This window comes from Pieris napi, chromosome 18 (genome assembly GCF_905475465.1).
Source record: "Pieris napi chromosome 18, ilPieNapi1.2, whole genome shotgun sequence".
Lineage (NCBI taxonomy): Eukaryota > Metazoa > Arthropoda > Insecta > Lepidoptera > Pieridae > Pieris > Pieris napi.
Window position 1 is genome coordinate 2,535,770 of NC_062251.1, and position 17,910 is coordinate 2,553,679.

Consider the following 17,910-nt stretch of genomic DNA (forward strand, 5'->3'; position numbering starts at 1 on the left):
AATAATGAGAAATTTGGGAACAAAAACCCCTTATGTCTCACGAATTTTTTCAAAAATGTAAAGGGCATAGTTGAAAAGCGTAGATTAAATACGAACAAAATAATGGTAGTCTTCAAACAGCAAGCAGCAAAAGACTTTCTAAGCCATAGTTGTCTTAGGGCCGAAACACATAAGCGCGTTGCGGCGCCGCGCCGCTGAAATCGGCAGTGCGCTATAGCGGTGCGGCGCCGCAACGCACGACGTGAATTCCAGCGTTATGACGTCATACTTGTTGACAAGGATGCAGTTTGTTTCTAACACTCTTGCAAACAACACGTGTCAACCGAGAAGCAGTTTTAAAATTAAAATGTCTGACGTTGACGTCGATCTGTTTATATCTTCGGTTCAGGAACACCGTTGTTTGTGGGATACTAGTGACGAAACCTATAAAGACAAATTTATAAAACAAGAAGCATGGAAAAGCATTTGTGAGATCGTTTATGTTGATTACAAGGAAAAAAACTCAACCGAAAAATCAAAACTGGGTAAGTAGTAACATATAGTCTTAGGCAATGATATTTTAAACTAAAGATAAGTTATGTTCATAGTAATTTACGTTTTAAATCTGTTCCTGTGTTTAAATCATTACCTCCCAGCAATCCAAAACTGCACACATTTGCAAGTTTTACTGATAAGCAAACCAAAAGATATGAAATAAAACGCAATTGAAAGAGATAGCTATAATTTTAATGGTTGCACTTCAAACGTTTCTTGTGCATAGAGTAACATTTATAGTCGTAGAGTGGACACTTGATTCAAAACTATTCAAAAGTACATAGATAAGAAATAAAACATCTTACAAAAGTAAATCACATTTAATATCATTGGTCTTAGGTTTACGCGATCACTATTCACAATAAAACTACAATTTTTACTGTAGTAAAAACGTAAAAATCTGATCCGCGGTTTAAATTGTAGTTTAATGTAAGTAGCATGTATCTTTTTTTTTAATCATATGAAATACACCATTTATTTTAATGCCCTATGCAAAAGATTTTCTCTAAGTTAAAATTATATTTTTTTCTCGCGCTCTTATTCAAAAAGGTAAACAAATACTATAAATAAAACCAAATTGCCATTTAAATTGTTTATTCGCAGTTCACAACATGTTAAATAGTTTGAATCAAATGTATTAAGGTATTATTTGTATTTTGAACTGAGTAGGTATACGAACATTCATATTTTGTTTAATTGCCAACTTAGGGCGCCAACATCACTGGAAAAGTAATTACAAAAATCATTCCGTATTAGATGTGGGCTTAAATTATTTTCATTTGCTGTGGGCAAATGCAACATTTGCAGATCAGAATCATCAAAGATAATGTCATCGGTCGCTTGTACTCCATCTCGATTCAAAACAAAGTTGTGCATTACACAACATGCCTTGATAATGTCTGTCGCAAATTCGTATTGCACATTCATAGATCGATGAAATATGCGCCATTTATTGGCTAGGATGCCAAAAGCGCACTCGACATATCTTCGGGCACGACTCAGTCGATAATTGTAAACTCTTTGTTGTACCGACAAATGTTTTCCTGAGTAAGGGCGCATGACGTTATTCGAAATTGAGAATGCTTCATCTCCTACAAAAACAAATGGAGTTTCATTTTGAGAACCTGGTAAAGGCTTTGGTACAGGAATAGGTAATTTGCGTGTCATAATCAAATCATAAAGTTTAGAGTTCTGGAAAACGGTGGAGTCACTTTCCTTGCCATACGCTCCTATATCGACAAAAATGAATCTATATCTAGAATCTACAAGAGCTAATAAAACTATTGAATTATAGCCCTTATAATTGTAAAACAGTGATCCACTGTGCGCAGGACATGTAATACGGACATGTTTACCATCAAGAGCTCCTATGCAGTTAGGAAAATTTGCTTTCTTGTCAAACTCAATAGCGACATCTTCTAGAACCTGTTTTGTTATAGGAGGTATATTTTGACTTGATAGATGTTTCCATATGGCGCGACAAACTGTCCTTACAATTTTTGCTATTGTACTTGCTCCTCGGAAGTAATTCGTATGCATGGTTTTAAAGTCACTGCCGGTTGCTAGAAATCTAAAATGAAATAATAATTAGTAGGCAAATAATAAAATAATACAAATGTAGGTATAATCAAACTCAAACCGCGCAGGTAATAGTGTTGCTAAAGGAATAGATTTTCAAAGATAGACAGGTAGTTTTTCAAAGAAGTACTCAATAAATATTTTACATTAGGCCTCCTACGCACTGGCGACCATGGTCGCCGCGACCTAGCCGCGGCGGCCAGTGAATTCTGGACTTTATATGGCAATCGCTATAGCCCCTACGCACTTAGCGGCCAGCGACCAGCGGCCACCGTTGGCCGCGGCGTCCAATTTGATGCCACGCGACCAGCGACCAATCGTGGCCGTCGAGAACATCACTTCTGTATTAAAATTCATCAGTGCTACCGCATCGGCCGCGGCGACCAGACGTGTAGCTAGCTACAGAGTGATTATTTTACAATGGCCAATTTCGACACGGAAAGGTTCATAATTGAAGTTGAAAATAGAAGAGGTTTATGGGATTTAGCATCAAATGATTACTCCAATAAAGATGTTAAGCGGCAGTTGTGGCTTGAAGTGGTCGATATATTTGGCGGTGAATCCATGGAAGATAAAGAAAAGGCAGAACTTGGTTAGTATTTTATTTTATTATGCCTAAGTAAATTAATAATGCGATGAACTACAATAAACGCAGCAGGTGCTGTAGTAGCATTCGACACGTATATGTGACATGAGTGATTTTTTTTTAAAGTTGTTCCGTTCATTCAAAATCTAAGAAATTTTAGCAAATAGGTAATTGTCAAAAGTATAACTATTTTATTTCTACTATTTTTCGCTTTGCACATGAGTTTTGACAATTATTTGCTAAAATTTCCCAGGTTTTCGTAATGATTGGAATAACTTTTTAAAAAGATTACTCATACCGCATGTGCGTTCGACGCCATTTTGTTTACGGCGCGCAATGGCGGCTCGCGGCGAGCACCCATATATTTACAAATTGTGCCAGGGCAAGCGACCATCGGTACTGAAGTAGTTTGCGAATATATCTCGATATTCGGTTGATGTTCTATTTGCTCTATTAGGTAAACATGCAGGTATTTCTAATAAAGCCTCTGGTACAGTTAACGTGTCCTTGAAATCATATCCGTCTCTTTCTCGCACAAAATTATGAAGCACACATAGAGCTTTTATAATCACAACTGCAAATTCTTTCTTGACGTTTAGGGGTCGGTGAAGAATCTGCCATTTATTGGCTAATATTCCAAATGTACATTCAATATAGCGGCGGGCACGGGATAGTCGATAATTAAAATTAGTCTTTACATTATTCAAGTTTCTCCCAGCATACGGTCGCATCATATGTTCCGATAGTGAAAACGCCTCATCACCCACTAAAACGAACGGCATTGATTGGCCATTTTCTTTGATGGGGTTATTGCTCGGAATATCGAGATCATTATTTAAAAGCCTATGATAAAATACAGAGTCTTTGTAAATTGACGAATCACTGCATTTGCCGTATGCTCCAATATCTACGTAAAGAAATTTATAATTTACATCACATATTGCAAGTAACACGATTGAAAAATAATTCTTGTAATTGTAATAAAGAGATCCCGAATGTTGTGGTTTGATAACTCTAATGTGCTTGCCGTCGATGGCTCCGATGCAATTAGGAAATTGGGCGTATTTTTGAAAACCTTCAGCCGTTTGAATCCACTTATCTCTGGTCAATTGTGGCATCACAATTGGTTTTAATATCTCCCATATTGCTTCACAAACATCAAATACTATTTCCGATACTGTAGGAAGCCCTATACGGTATTCATGACTTATATGAGATAAAGAACACCCAGTAGCCAAATACCTGAAAATAAAATTCACATTAATAAACATAATATTAGTTTTGTAATATGTACTACATTTATTTATTGATTTACAGGCATTACTCTCCAAAAAAGATGGAAAAACCTTAGAGACTGTTTCACAAGAGAGCTGCGCCGTCTTAAAGATGTCAAAAGTGGTTCTGCTGCAAAACGTAAATCACAATACACCTATTTCAACCAATTACTGTTTTTGAAATCAGTGCTGGACACAAACGCAACAGAAAATAGTCTCGAAGAGGCAAGTCAAGAAAATGAAAGTGCAAGATCTTCTGATCTTGAGACTCAACAGTCTGCATCAAAGTCGCTTAGAACAAAAAGGAAGAAAAAAATACCAAACGAAGAATCCGATACAGACCCTCTAATTTCAGTTCTGCATAAGACCATAGCGACTACACAGAATGATTCAAATTGTGACAGACTGTTTCTTTTATCCCTCCTCGAAAGATTTCAAACAATCCCTGCTGCAATGAAGACCAAAGCGAAAATGGAAATCATGGAAATTATAGAAAAATACCAACCGAACTATTCAGGTTATTCTACTACCAACAGGATATCAGATGATTCAAATTACAGCGATACTCATACTCATTATTCTGATATTTCTCAAAATTCAGAAATGATAGACCTATTTCCCAATTTGAATGATTAATTGTTCACAATTGCCATTTTTTAAGTTATGAAAATACAAATAATTTGATTATCTACTTCAGTTTTTTAATATTTAAAAACATGTTATAAGCAAGCCCTTTTCCTCTCCTTTTCAAAGTCGTAAAGTAGAATACTACTGAACAATAGTTCATAAATTTTTTAAAGTGGCAAAACCTTGGTCAATGAATTATACAGGTTGTTGTGAAAAACGCAACAGTGGTGGTTTAGGGTGATTCAGAATCAAGTCTTGTATAATTCAAATTTACAAAAAAATCCGTTTAGCAGTTTAAGTAAAAAAAAGGCCCTATCACATTATTTTTATTTTTCCTGTACACAATACTCCATTCCGAAACATCCTTTAAAATATATCACGTATTTTTTAAACATTCTGTATTTAAAAAAGAAAAAGCTTACCTTATTGTTATTACTAATTTTTCTTCTGCTGGAATGCATTTCCGATAGTTGTTACCAGTTCCAGTAATTTTTGGTTTTATTGTATCCAGTAACAGGTTAAAAGTATTCGTTGACATTCTCATGTAATTAAAGAATCTCTTCTCATACATTTTTAAATCCAAAAAATAAGTATAATATAATCCTTTAGTCTTTCTCTCGCAAAGTAATGGATGCACCCAAAACTGTCTTTTACGTGAAATCTTCCGTTTTCGTTTTCGTAGTAAATACACAAGCACAGTTAGCGTGATTATCTTCTGCACGTCCATCTTGACACATCCTTGGAAGTCGACTGCAAATTTTTCGGCCGTCCACATGTCGCGCTTGCCTACGCACCGGCGACCATGGCCGCGGCGGCCTGGCCGCGTCTATGGTCGCCAGTGCGTAGGCAGCCTTATGGTTGTTCTAGGCAAAGTCAATCAGTTTTTAACTTGCCTAAGTCAAGAAAAAGCAGAAAATTATTCTTTTTCGGCGGCCAGCCATTTATATGAAATTGGATGGACCGAAAGTACTTATGAAAGTTATATCAAATTTTATATGTAGTATAAATGGAATCTAGGGAATTTTAGTCTTTATTACTATTTTTCACTTGTGAAGTTTTTTGTTGCAGGTAATGATTTAGTCAAGAAGTGGAAGGCCATAAAAGATAATTTTGCTAAATATCAAAAAAAACTAAAAGATGCCAATCGATCAGGAGCTGGAGCTGCAAAAATTAAAGAATATCACTTGAATAAACAATTACAGTTTTTGAAAAAGGTTTCACAAAATGCAACTGATTCCAGTTTATGCGTAGCGGAAGGAGATATTGAGAATGAAATAACGGCATTGCCTCGTTATAAAAGTCAACCACGAAAACGAAAGGCAGATGATAAGGATGATATTGAAGAAGATTTATTGGCAATATTAAAAACACCGGAGAATAGACATTTGCATTTTTTCAAGGGGATTTTACCATCTCTACAATCGTTAAATGAGAATCAAACATTGATATTTCAAAGTCGGGTGCTTCAAATATTAACCGACATTCTTCAACCTTCAATTCATCAAAATACACATCACGGCTATAATCAAGAATATCAGCATCAGGGTTACAATCAAGGATATTCAACTATGAGATACGATAATACGGTTCAGAGTGGCTACCACACTTCTACTCCTGGAAGTTCGATTACTGAACAGAGGACTACCTCATCATCAAACCAACAACGTCCAATAAATTCACCATTTTTACTGGACGAAACGTCAGCTACTTCCTATGTTTCACAAGATGAGGAGTTTGATTTTTCTTAAATTGATCATTACATTTTTTAAGGCCTATTAAAGTATTCTTAAAGTAAGAAAATTGTATAATGCAAAAAGCTTAATTTGATTCTGTCTTGTTTCATTTGAACCTGGCTTTGTACCACTAGGTACCCCCAAACCATGAACACTAGTGATGCAAAATTTTTATCGACACCCCGCTAGTACCACAGGTGTATAAAGCCAGGGGTACAAATAAAACTAAACATTTGATTCCGAGTGCCATAAACATCAATAAAAAAAAATAAGAAACCTATTTGTTTTACCTTAAAGTTAAGCCCAGCATTTCCAAAGCAGTAACTGGTTTTCTTCCTTTATTTTTTTTCTTCTGTATATATTTTGATAACTCGCTTAATAGCTCTTCAAATGATGATATACTCATTCTAAAGTAGGCAACAAATTTTTTTTCGTCTATCTTTAATGCTTCGTATTTTTTAGAAAAGAACTCGCCATTTGGATTCATACCCTTACTTAATGGATGTATCCAGTATCTTCTTTGCCGTATTTTTAAGATAGAATAATGTCTTCTTAATAACAAATAAGCAATAAGTTTATTACGATCCATCGCAGAGAGACGTCTATCCACACTCAAAAATCACGAGAAAATGGTTGCCCTACCATAATGCCCTGTTTCGCGACGCCGCAACGTGGCAACGCAACTGCCGATTTTGGCGTTGCGGCGCCGCAAAAATAAGCAGTTTGCGTTATGTGTTTCGGCCCTTAAGGAAAACAATTTGAAGGCGTACCAGCGTCGGTGGAGAGACCCGGCACTATTAGATTCGTCGACAAGGAGTCGAGCAATGCAGAACTGTATGAGAAACTGATGGCGGATGCCGAAATTATAGCTGTGAGACGGTTTACCAAGAAAGTAGGTCAGGAAATAGTCCCTCTCACTACGGTGAGTGTAACATTTGTAGGCACTTCCTTCGTATGTTTTTCTGGACAAGTGGAGGTACAGGGTATACACTTATGTGCCATGCAATGCAATGCTTCAAGTGCATGAAGTTTAGGCACAATGCCAAAATATGTCGAAATGATGAGGTATGTTCAAGATGTTCAGGTGCACATTCCTACAAGGAGTGCACATCAGACATCTTGAAGTGTTGCAACTGTGGTGGGGACCGGCACAACATACCCGGCACCGGGTAAACATAGGAAAGCTGATGTTATGTGCTTTTCCCTACTCTGATACTCTGTCAGAGGTTGAAAATAATCATATTTTTAAATTGAATAATACTATTCACATGTTGACATGTCGTCATAGTGACAAATTATTATATTTTGACACTAATAAGTTTGTTAGTGGTTCTAAGTTAACTCAGAGAACTTTATCTCTGTCTTTTGAATGTAGACGGTTGATTGCTATGTTAGTAGCATACAATATTAACAAGGTTATAGTTAATATAACAAATTCTAGGATTAGTGACGAGACTAACACTGTAACAACATAGTGATTGATAATATATCTTTATGTTGTACGAAGGAGGGTCCACCTATAATACCAACATACTTGGAGGCCAATACCAGTCAGATAGAGTATACTCTTCCTGCTGGAACACATACCTTAGGTTATTCTACAACTGTAGAGGTCACTCCGGATAGTACTTTAAACTAGGCTGTAAGACAACAGAAGTAAACCGTTTAAATAATAAATTATTATTCGTGGCTAATATAAAGGGTTCTTCTGGCAATTTAACATGTTTTATTACACACATTAAAGATATATTGATAGAAAATCTTACCAAATAATGGCTGTTTTAAAAATAATGCAACATAATATTCAGAGTGTCAATAATAAAAAGGCTTTACTTAAATCATCATTAATTCAAAATAACATAGATGTGTGTCTTCTCAATGAAACCTGGTTAAAAGATTCAAACCCCTATTTATCAATCTCTGGCTATAACTATATCGGAAAAAAAACTAAAAATGAACATGGCGGTGTAGGTATTTTAATCCGTAACTCCATTACGTATAAACATCTGAAGACTAGTTTTTATCAAGATATTCAATCCATAGCAGTTTCTTTGTCCACAGCAAACGGTCCTCTTTCAATCCTTTGTGTATACTGCCCATCTTAAACAAAAAACACCAATAGTCTCATTAGGATAAATAAGCTAAGAAACATTGTAAAACAACTACCGAAACCTTGAATAGTATCTGGTGACTTTATTGCACATCATGTTACTTTCGGATGTGAAATTACTAACCCTAGAGGTAGGGAATTACTAGACCTTTTTGATGAGTGCAACTTATGTTTACTAAATACTGGTGCACCTACCACTGTCGGTAGACCTGGATGTAATGCATCAGCTATAGACGTGACTTGTGTCAGCCCAGACCTTGCTCCATTAAATGAGTGGCGCGTGGGTGATGATGCTACAACCTAGAGACCTTTACAGACATTATTGTATCTACTACAAACTATCAAGTAAATGATGACATTGAGAAATTTTTATTTAATAAAACAAACTGGGAAAGCTACCACAACTTATCCGAGGCTTTGTTTACAGATTTTAATTCTAATTCAGATAGTCCGTTACAAAAATATGATGAAATGTGTAAAATACTTAATACTTTAAGAAATGTGTGTGTACGGATTATGGGTTTTGTCAATGATTTGTCTGGAAATATACACAAGAATCAGTCATGACCAGTATATGAATGTAAATATGAAGCATTAATATGTAAACTAAATCTAGATACTAGTTTTATTCTAGATGAAACAGATTTTAAAGAATATTGTTCTAATAAAACTAATAGTTTATATTTGTACACAGATGGGTCAAAGTCTTTGAATTCTGTAAAGTCTGGTTATTATGACCCTCAAAATAAGACAACTAAATGTTTTAAGTTGGATCAAAATTAGTAGTATTTATACAGCAGAAGCATATGCAATTTATCAAACTCTTATTTATGTACAAAACTTGAATAATATTGAACAATACAATGAAATAATAATAGTTTCTGACTCTAAAAGTGTACTATTGTCATTACATAATTTCAGTTTTAATTATAAGGTCAATTATATTGTGTAAAAGATTAGAAATATTGTATATAATCTCAATATCAATGTGACTTTTAAATTGGTACTGTCTCACAGAGGTATCAAAGGCAATGAAGTGGTTGACAAAGCAGTCAATTCTAATCACGATGACGATCATAGATCATTTCATTTACTAAAGACATTGTTAAAGCAAATCGAAAAAATGTTAATTTTCTTATCGTTATATTTAGTTATCGTTTAGAACTTTTTAAAAATAATTTAAATGAAAAACTGCCTGGTTTGCCTTATCACAATAACCCTGACCAAGCTTACTCTTCATTATTTAACATGATTAATTCTCAGTTTAAGAAGGTTTTTACATCTAGATCAGTTTCTGTAAGTGATCGAGTTTTGTTTAGTGACTGGGCAACACCAGGTATTTTTAAAAGCAGAATAAGATTATTTGAATTATATAATGAAAGGAACCATGATCATAGTGAAAGGTTTAGGGAGTATGTTAAAAATTACTCTAAGACTTTTAAGAGAGCCTGCGCTGCCGCAAAATCTTTACACATTAAAAACAAAATACAATCTTCTGCAAACAAAATTAAAACAACTTGGAATATTATTAATTCTGAAATAGGAAGAACCACAGTTAAGAATAATGATTTTCATCTTAAAATTAATGATATAGATGTTAGGGCGGATTTGGAGGTGGCAACCGAGTTTGAATCTTCTTGAAAATAGTAAAGTGTATAGGAATAAAAAAGCTATGGCACACCAAAATTTACAACGAATACTTGATTATACATCTCCATCTAGCCCAGTATCAGTGCAACTACTGAGAGAAAACTTAGCTGCTCGAAATAGACGACAGATGCGAAGGCGACGTGCTGTTTTGTATGCAAAGATTACATATTTGGAAAAAAGACTGAAGAATGTAGTGAAGTTAGGAGAAAAATACAAGAAAAGATATATGAGATTGAGAGAAAAAAGATATGACCCAGAATCACCTGCAAGTAAAGTAAATGTGCTCCTAAGGAATATAATTGTTCCTAAGAGTGTGAAGAAAAAATTACTTTTCGGAGAAGCGTTAACAAAAGATCTACAGACTAGTTACGAAGATTTAGGTAAGAAACATGAAAAAAAGAAAAAGTATTACGAAATGTTGAAATTGAAATCACTGCAGAAATATAAGTTACTTCATGTATCGAAACCATTTTTCAAACATGATACTTTCAAAAGACAAAAACCTCGAAAAATAAGCTGTAAAATGCTAAAGGTAAAGGACGATGTAATAAAATTTTTGGAGAAAGATGAAAACTCAAGAATGTGCCCGGGGAAAAGAGACTATGTTAAATCCAAAGATGGTAAAACTCGACAAAAGCGTGTTCTATACGATACACTTTATAATTTACATCAAAAGTTTTTAGACACAGTCAATTATAAGATAAGCTTATCAACTTTTTGTAGATTCAGGCCCTTTTGGGTTACTTGGCAAAACGTGAATGACCGAAATACTTGTCAATGTATACAATGTATAAATACAGCTATCGCTTGTGTTTTTTTTAAGCTGTCTTTAATTTTTTTTTTTGCATGTTGTACATATTTACAATCTGACTTGTCTTGTGCTTTTGCATATGCATTTTATTTTATTCTATTAACATGTTTGTGCTTAGTGCATATTCATTTTTTTACATTTTTTTATCTCTACATTACTGACATGTTTTGTGCTTAGTGCATATTCATTTTTTCTTTTTCTACAATACTGACATGTTTTGTGCTTTGGCATACAATATTTTACACTATGACATGCCAAGTGAATAATGTTTATATTACGATTATATTTTTCAATTTCATTATTTTTTCCTTGCTTTAAGGTGTATTTTGTATCCATTGTAAGTGTAAACATTATGCGGTTATAACAAAAAATATGATACATGGTCCATGTGGAATATTAAATCCCATTTATCCGTGTATGGTTGAAGGAAAATGTTCAAAACACTACCCAAGACAATTAGTAGCAGAAACTATTACTGGAAATGATGGATATCCACTTTATCGCCGCCGATCCATTGATGACAATGGTAAGTCAACATTAGTCAATATAAATCGACAGGACATTGAAGTTGATAATCGTTGGGTTGATCCGTTTTCGCCATTACTCAAGGCATATAAAGCACACATAAACGTAGAATTTTGCCATTCCGTAAAATCTATCAAATACATTTGCAAGTTTGTGAACAAAGGTAGTGACATGGCTATCTTCGGAGTTGCTGCTGAAAATTCAAATGATGAAGTCACTCAATATCAAATGGGCCGCTATGTTAGTAGTAACGAAGGCATGTGGCGTATATTTTCGTTTCCTATACGTGAACGACAGAGGAGAGGAGATGAGCAGGTCATGTAGCAAGACTCTCTGACGATCGATGGACCATAAGGGTGACCAGGTGGGGTGGCCCTAATGGGAAACGAAACAGAGGAAGACCGCTCACGAGATGGGCGGACGACATTGCTCAAACGGCTGGCTCGAGCTGGATGCAGCTCACCCAGACTCGAGATACATGGAGATCCCTGGAGGAGGCCTACACCTGCGGAAGGGTTCTTGCAAAATAATAATTGGGAAATAGATACAAAAATTAGGAAAAAAAAAAATAATAATTGTTTAATTTACGTTCTTAAAAAATATATTTGTAAAAATAGTATTAAGTTTACTCTGTTCTTTTGCAAGAAATAAAAAGCCTTTTTATTTATTTATTTATTTATATACATGAACGACATCCTACTGTTGTTCACTTGGCCGTACATTTGGAAAATGGTCAACGGGTGTATTTTACAGATGCAAACGTATTTCAACGAGCTGACAGGCCATCATCGACAACATTAACCAGCTTCTTTGAAATTTGCCAGAACGCTACTTTACTCCGAAATGCCAAGATATTACACCTGGAATCAATCATCAAAACAATTTCAACGACGAAAACGAGGACAGCCAGTTATAAAGCGCAAATTCGGCCCCACATGGAGTACTGCTCTCACCTCTGGGCGGGGGTTCCCCAGTACCAGCTCCTTCCACTTGACCGTATACAACGCAGAGCGGTTCGAATCGTCGACGACCAATCCCTCTCCGAGCGGCTTGATCCTTTGGCGCTGCGTAGAGATGTGGGGTCACTCTGCATCTTCTACCGCATTTACCATGGAGAGTGTTCAGAGGAGTTGTTCGGATTAATACCTGCAGCTGAGTTTCATCATCGGACGTCGAGACAGAATACGAAATTCCAACCGTGTCACCACGACGTCCGCCGTTCCACAACTGAGCGTTTTTCAAGGCAGTTTTTGCCGCGCACCACCACTATGTGGATCCAGCTGCCCACTGAAATATTTCCGAACCAATTCGACTTAAGGTCCTTCAAGAAAAGAGCGTACCAATTTTTAAAAGGCCAGCAACGCACTCGCGAGCCCTCTGGCATTGAGAGTGTCCATGGGCGGCGGTATCACTTAACATCAGGTGAGCCTCCTGCCCGTTTGCCCCCCGTTCTATAAAAAAAAGAGTATTTTCCACCGATGCACTAGGCCGTCTTTATGCAGTCCATCCCAGTCAAGATGAGTGTTTTTATTTGCGTTTACTGTTAGTCAATGTTCGTGGTCCAACATCATTCAAACATCTGCGAACTGTTAATGGTGTATTGTGTGTCACATACAGAGAAGCCAATTACATACGGTACCCTAAAGAACATCGCTGACATCGCGGCACGTGTATGGTCAACGTGCCGGCTTCGAGGAATTGCTCTGCTGATACAGCATTTACCGCGATTTAACATTTTAATTAAATAAAATATGTTTGTTCATTCATACAGCATTTACCGCGATTTAACATTTTAATTAAATAAAATATGTTTGTTCATTCCGATTTTATCTAGCATCGATAACGGATGTAGTTTTGTAATTTAATTATAAGTTTATTAATAAATACTTAGCTAATTATTGGTTTTTTTTGGGAGTCCGGGCTGTCGAATTCGTAATTGGCGCAGTCGGTAGGATACTTTCGGGGCTACTACGATCGCTATAAAGAAGATTTCCGGAGTCTAGATTTGACACCGCGCGCGGTCGTTCTAGCTGTCGCTCTCAAGCGTTCACCGAAATATCTAAGAACATTTCGAAGCAGCCGGGGCGTACTCAAACTTCAGTGCAACTCAAAGAAAACCAGGGAAGTCGACGAGTTATGTGAGTACATTGAATTATTTTTCCATCAGTGTTGCTTTCTCCTCGTCACAATTTTCCGTCCTATTTTTTTTTTTTTTTTTAAAGACAATTCACACCAATTGACCGAGTCCCATGCTAAGCTGGTGAAGCTTGTGTTATGGGTACTAGGCAACGGATATACATACATATTATAGATAGATAGACATATAAATACATATTTAAACACCCAAGACCTAAGCACAACACCAAATGCTCATCACATCGATGTTCGTCTCAGCCGGGGATCGAACCCGGGACCCATGGATTCGCAGTCAGGGGTACTAACCACAAGACCAATGAGTCGTCAATTGAGTCCTATGAAAACTAGTCCTGTGTCCTCCAGGCATAAAATTCGTAGGGATAGCTTAGTAGACTTGAATCGTCAATTAGGTGTAGACTCGAATCGTCAATTAAGGCTCGAATTGCCCTCCAGTAGATTTAAATAATTTTCCTGAGAGCTCGAATTGCCCTCAAAGTTTAGACAGTAGGTTGAATTTAAGTTTTAGTAATTTAAAATATAAAATGGATCCTGATACAGTATATAAAGCTCTCCGCCCAGTTCCTGAATTTGACGGTAACCCACATATTCTGCCTAGATTTATTAGAATTTGTGATCAGATTGTAATTCAATGCGTGAAGGACGAGCTAGGATATGAGTTATCGAATTAATAATTTTTCGGACCAAAGGGATGAGACCGCTCTTTACAATGACTTAGCATTAGCGACACAGTGTAATGAGACTCCACAAGAATTTTATGACAAATGCCAAAACCTTTTTAGCACTATAATGTCTTATGTATCGTTGCACGAGACATTAGAGACAACTATAGAAGCTAAGAGAATTTTATATCGAAAATTAACTTTACCAGCGTTTGTAAGAGGTTTAAAAGATCCTCTCGGGTCCCGAATAAGGTGTATGAGACCTGAAACTATTGAGAAGGCTTTGGAATTTGTCCTTTGAAAATAATAAAAGAGTTCGCCGACAGGCTAGAAAAGTCAAATTTTATTAGTTTTTTTTTTATAAATGGTAATTTCATTATATCTTTTCCTTTTTTCATATGGGTTTGAATTGCAGTTAGGGGGCGCCGTATAAATCTCGCCCATGGCGCTGGTAGTGCTAAAGCCGGCACTGCATACGGAGTTTCATTGATGGACCTGTTAGACTCTCATAACCTTTGCTTCCTCAACGATGGTTCTGTGACCCGGCGGACCTCTCCCAATGAAGGCTCAAGTGTCCCTGATTTAAGCATTTGTTTTCCTAGTTTAGCTTCCACTATATCATGGTCTACACTTTCTTCTTCATATGTTAGTGATCACTTCCCTGTACTTCTTAGATTTCCTTTTCATATTAATTTTACCATTAGACATTCTCCTAGATGAAAACATCGACTTAATAATGCTGATTGGGATACATACCTTTAAATCCCATATAGAACAAAAGATGACTTCCCTTCCTAATTTCTCACATGGTTCAGAATCAATTTGTGCTGATGCATTAACTAAATTATTTATAGAAGTAGCTGACAAAACTTTTCCGCTTAAAAATGGTGCTCTGAGCTTTATTCCAGCTTGGTGGGATCAAGAATGTTCGGATGCAATTAAAAAAAGAAAACAAGTTGAGCTCCAATATTGTGAGAATTGTACATCTAAAAATTTTAATCTGGTTACAGATGCTTTCAAGGCCACTAGTTTATTATTTAAAAAGAAAAAAGCAGATAGCAGAAAATCTTTTTGTCTCTCTATCCCCACTAATGTCCGTCCTTCTGTGGTATGGCATAATATTAGAAGATTCAGGTGTGCATTTGCTGAAACTTCTGGTTCTCTCCCCGATTCATAAACAAATCAATTCCTCGACAGACTTGCTCCTACTACAGTTCCTGAAAGAATAATTATGCCTCTGATGCCATTGAATCCCTCTGGTCTAAATAGTCCATTTTCTATGTATAAAATTAAAGGAATACTATCTTCAGCTATAGACTCTGCTCCTGGTGACGATGGAATCCCATATTCCTTCATCTCTCATTAAGGTGACCAAACTCTTGAATATTTCCTGAAATTCATAAATACACTCATGTTAACCGGTTCTATCCCTCCACGCTGGAAAAACCAGATCATTATACCAATTCTGAAACCTAATAAAAATCCCTTTAATGCAAATTCATATCGTCCTATTGCATTATCCTCGGTCTTGATAAAACTCTGTGAACATTTAGTGAAAACTCGTCTTGAATGGTTTGTTAAAAGCAATAAATTACTTTGTGACAGTCAATTTGGTTTCCGTCGAGGGAAGAGTACGATTGACAGTATTGCCATCTTTATCACTGTCATTTTTTTAGCATTTTCAAGGAATGATTCTGTTGTTGCCACATTTTAAGATGTACAATCTGCTAATGACAATGTAGTGTTGTCAGTTCTCCATAAATTGAACAGTATTTGAATGTACCTGTAATGTTATAAAATTTTATCATAAATACTTTATACGAAAGACACATCACTCTAATTTCACAAGACTGTACTGTTATAACCGGAACCTTATGGAGAGGTCTTCATCAAGGATCAGTTTTAAGTTCCATCTTATATAATATTTATACCCATGATTTGAAAGCTTCTTTGGGTAATCGGATTTGTATTCTCCAGTATGCTGATGACCTTTTAATTTATTCCATTCATCAATCACCGGCCATTGCTTGCTCACTACTGTCTCATTTTCTTAATTTATTAAAAACTTGGCTTGATACTAATGGCCTTGAAATATCCCCCACTAAAAGTGTTGTCATGCTTTTTTCTAGAATGCGTCTCCCTCCTCCAATCAACGTGTATTTTGGTAATAATATTATCCCTGTTAAAAACTCTGTGAAGTTCCTTGATGTGTTTTTAAATTCTAAGCTCTCTGGCGTAAATTATTGTGACTACATTTTTAATAGGTGTGAGCGAAACCTGAACATTCTTAGATTTTTATCCGGTGTATGGTGGGGTGCCCATCCCTTTTGTATGAAACTCATGTACAATGCGGCAGGCAGTGGTATCGACAGATTCGTAAAAAGATCTATCGCAGCTCGCGAAATGACAGAAGGTTGTGGGTTGACGGTATTGCTGACCACGCTCAAACTGCCGCTAACACCGGCAACATGCGAGAACGAACAGTAAGAAGCCTCTAAAATAAAAAAATGGTCGGCTTATCGTAACATCAGAAGAGCAACTACGACGCTGGCACGAGCACTTTGAGGAAACCTTTCGTCCCACAGCATTGTCTACGCCAGATGCCCCGCAATATATTTTTCCACCACCCAGGATACTTGACTCACTCAGTGATCGGTACTGGCAATAGATTACTAAACAAATTATTGTAAGCATAGCGTTTGGTCTAATAGACAATTAATATTTACAATGCAGTCTGTTAAGATTACTGGCAATGTATCTACATTTATTACTTTAGTGTTTTAAGTCTGATTTGTTATGTTGGCAACACTGCCGATGTCATTGAGTTCGGTCAAATAACAACATCTTGTCTAAAAAATATATCTTTTATTATTAAATCACTTCAGGTTATGGGCCCAGGTGTGCCTAGACACGAAACCGTAACTGTGATTTAATAATATGCGCCAAATGTTAATATCGGCGTGAAGAAAAGTAAGGTTAAGTGTACCTAACCTCGCGACACGCGTGCGCGTCGAGAAGGAAGAATACTTGCCCTAGCAGGTCAAGGCAGGAAGGCAAGATGGAGGGAAGCAACAACAGCAGTGTTATTAAGCTGGAAGGCTCCAGAAACTGGAACATCTGGAAATTTCAAACAACCGTACTTTTGCGAGGTTATGGTTGGCTGGACATAGTCGAAGAAACAACTTTAAAACCAGAGGAAGCTGGTCAAAAATCTGCCTGGGAAGCAAAGGATGCTAAAGCTCAAACATTGTTGGTGACAAGGATGAGCGAAGATGTTATGCTACAAATCATTTCTTGTACAACCTCGGCTGAGATGTGGACAAAACTACAAAGTGTATTCGAGCAAAAGTCAGAGACCAGTATTCATATTGTACAGCAGAGATTTTTCAATATAAATATGATGCGGGGACTGAGATGTCAGTATTTTTGTCAAGGATTCAAGAAATGCAAAACAAGTTGAAGCAATTGGGTGAAGAGATCTCCGACAAGCTTGTTATAACAAAAAAAAAAATTAATGTCTCTGCCGGACCAATACAAACACTTTGTCTCAGCGTGGGAGTCTGCACCTGACCATAAGCAAACATTTGACAATTTAGTGTTGCTGTTTAATTTAATGCTGTTTCTGCATTAACTGATAAACTGGTTAGTCTTCTAGACAAACACTTT

General features: G+C 36.4%; 4 protein-coding genes across 5 annotated transcripts; 2 read left to right on the forward strand and 2 right to left on the reverse strand.

Annotated features, from left to right (window-relative positions):
- Positions 1 to 162: 162 nt before the first annotated feature.
- On the forward strand, positions 163 to 6,934 carry LOC125058455. Its single transcript, XM_047662531.1, has 2 exons — positions 163 to 524; positions 5,668 to 6,934. Exons 1-2 carry the CDS (start codon positions 257 to 259, stop codon positions 6,345 to 6,347), a joined length of 948 nt encoding a protein of 315 aa, XP_047518487.1. The 5' UTR covers positions 163 to 256; the 3' UTR covers positions 6,348 to 6,934.
- Positions 1,112 to 6,921, reverse strand: LOC125058451 (protein ALP1-like). 2 transcript variants are annotated; one of them, XM_047662526.1, is made up of 3 exons: positions 6,623 to 6,921; positions 1,890 to 2,104; positions 1,112 to 1,625 (listed from the first exon to the last, which is right to left on the reverse strand). In XM_047662526.1, the coding sequence occupies exons 1-3, from the start codon at positions 6,919 to 6,921 to the stop codon at positions 1,216 to 1,218; spliced, it is 924 nt and encodes a 307-aa protein (XP_047518482.1). In that variant the 3' UTR covers positions 1,112 to 1,215. The 2 variants fall into 2 exon arrangements, with proteins under 2 accessions (XP_047518482.1, XP_047518481.1); XM_047662525.1 differs by having other exon boundaries at positions 1,112 to 2,104.
- LOC125058458 lies at positions 2,281 to 5,024 on the forward strand. The gene is made up of 2 exons (XM_047662533.1): positions 2,281 to 2,704; positions 4,016 to 5,024. Exons 1-2 carry the CDS (start codon positions 2,533 to 2,535, stop codon positions 4,606 to 4,608), a joined length of 765 nt encoding a protein of 254 aa, XP_047518489.1. The 5' UTR covers positions 2,281 to 2,532; the 3' UTR covers positions 4,609 to 5,024.
- On the reverse strand, positions 2,702 to 5,374 carry LOC125058449 (protein ALP1-like). The gene is made up of 2 exons (XM_047662522.1): positions 5,022 to 5,374; positions 2,702 to 3,940 (listed from the first exon to the last, which is right to left on the reverse strand). Exons 1-2 carry the CDS (start codon positions 5,372 to 5,374, stop codon positions 3,064 to 3,066), a joined length of 1,230 nt encoding a protein of 409 aa, XP_047518478.1. The 3' UTR covers positions 2,702 to 3,063.
- Positions 6,935 to 17,910: the final 10,976 nt, after the last annotated feature.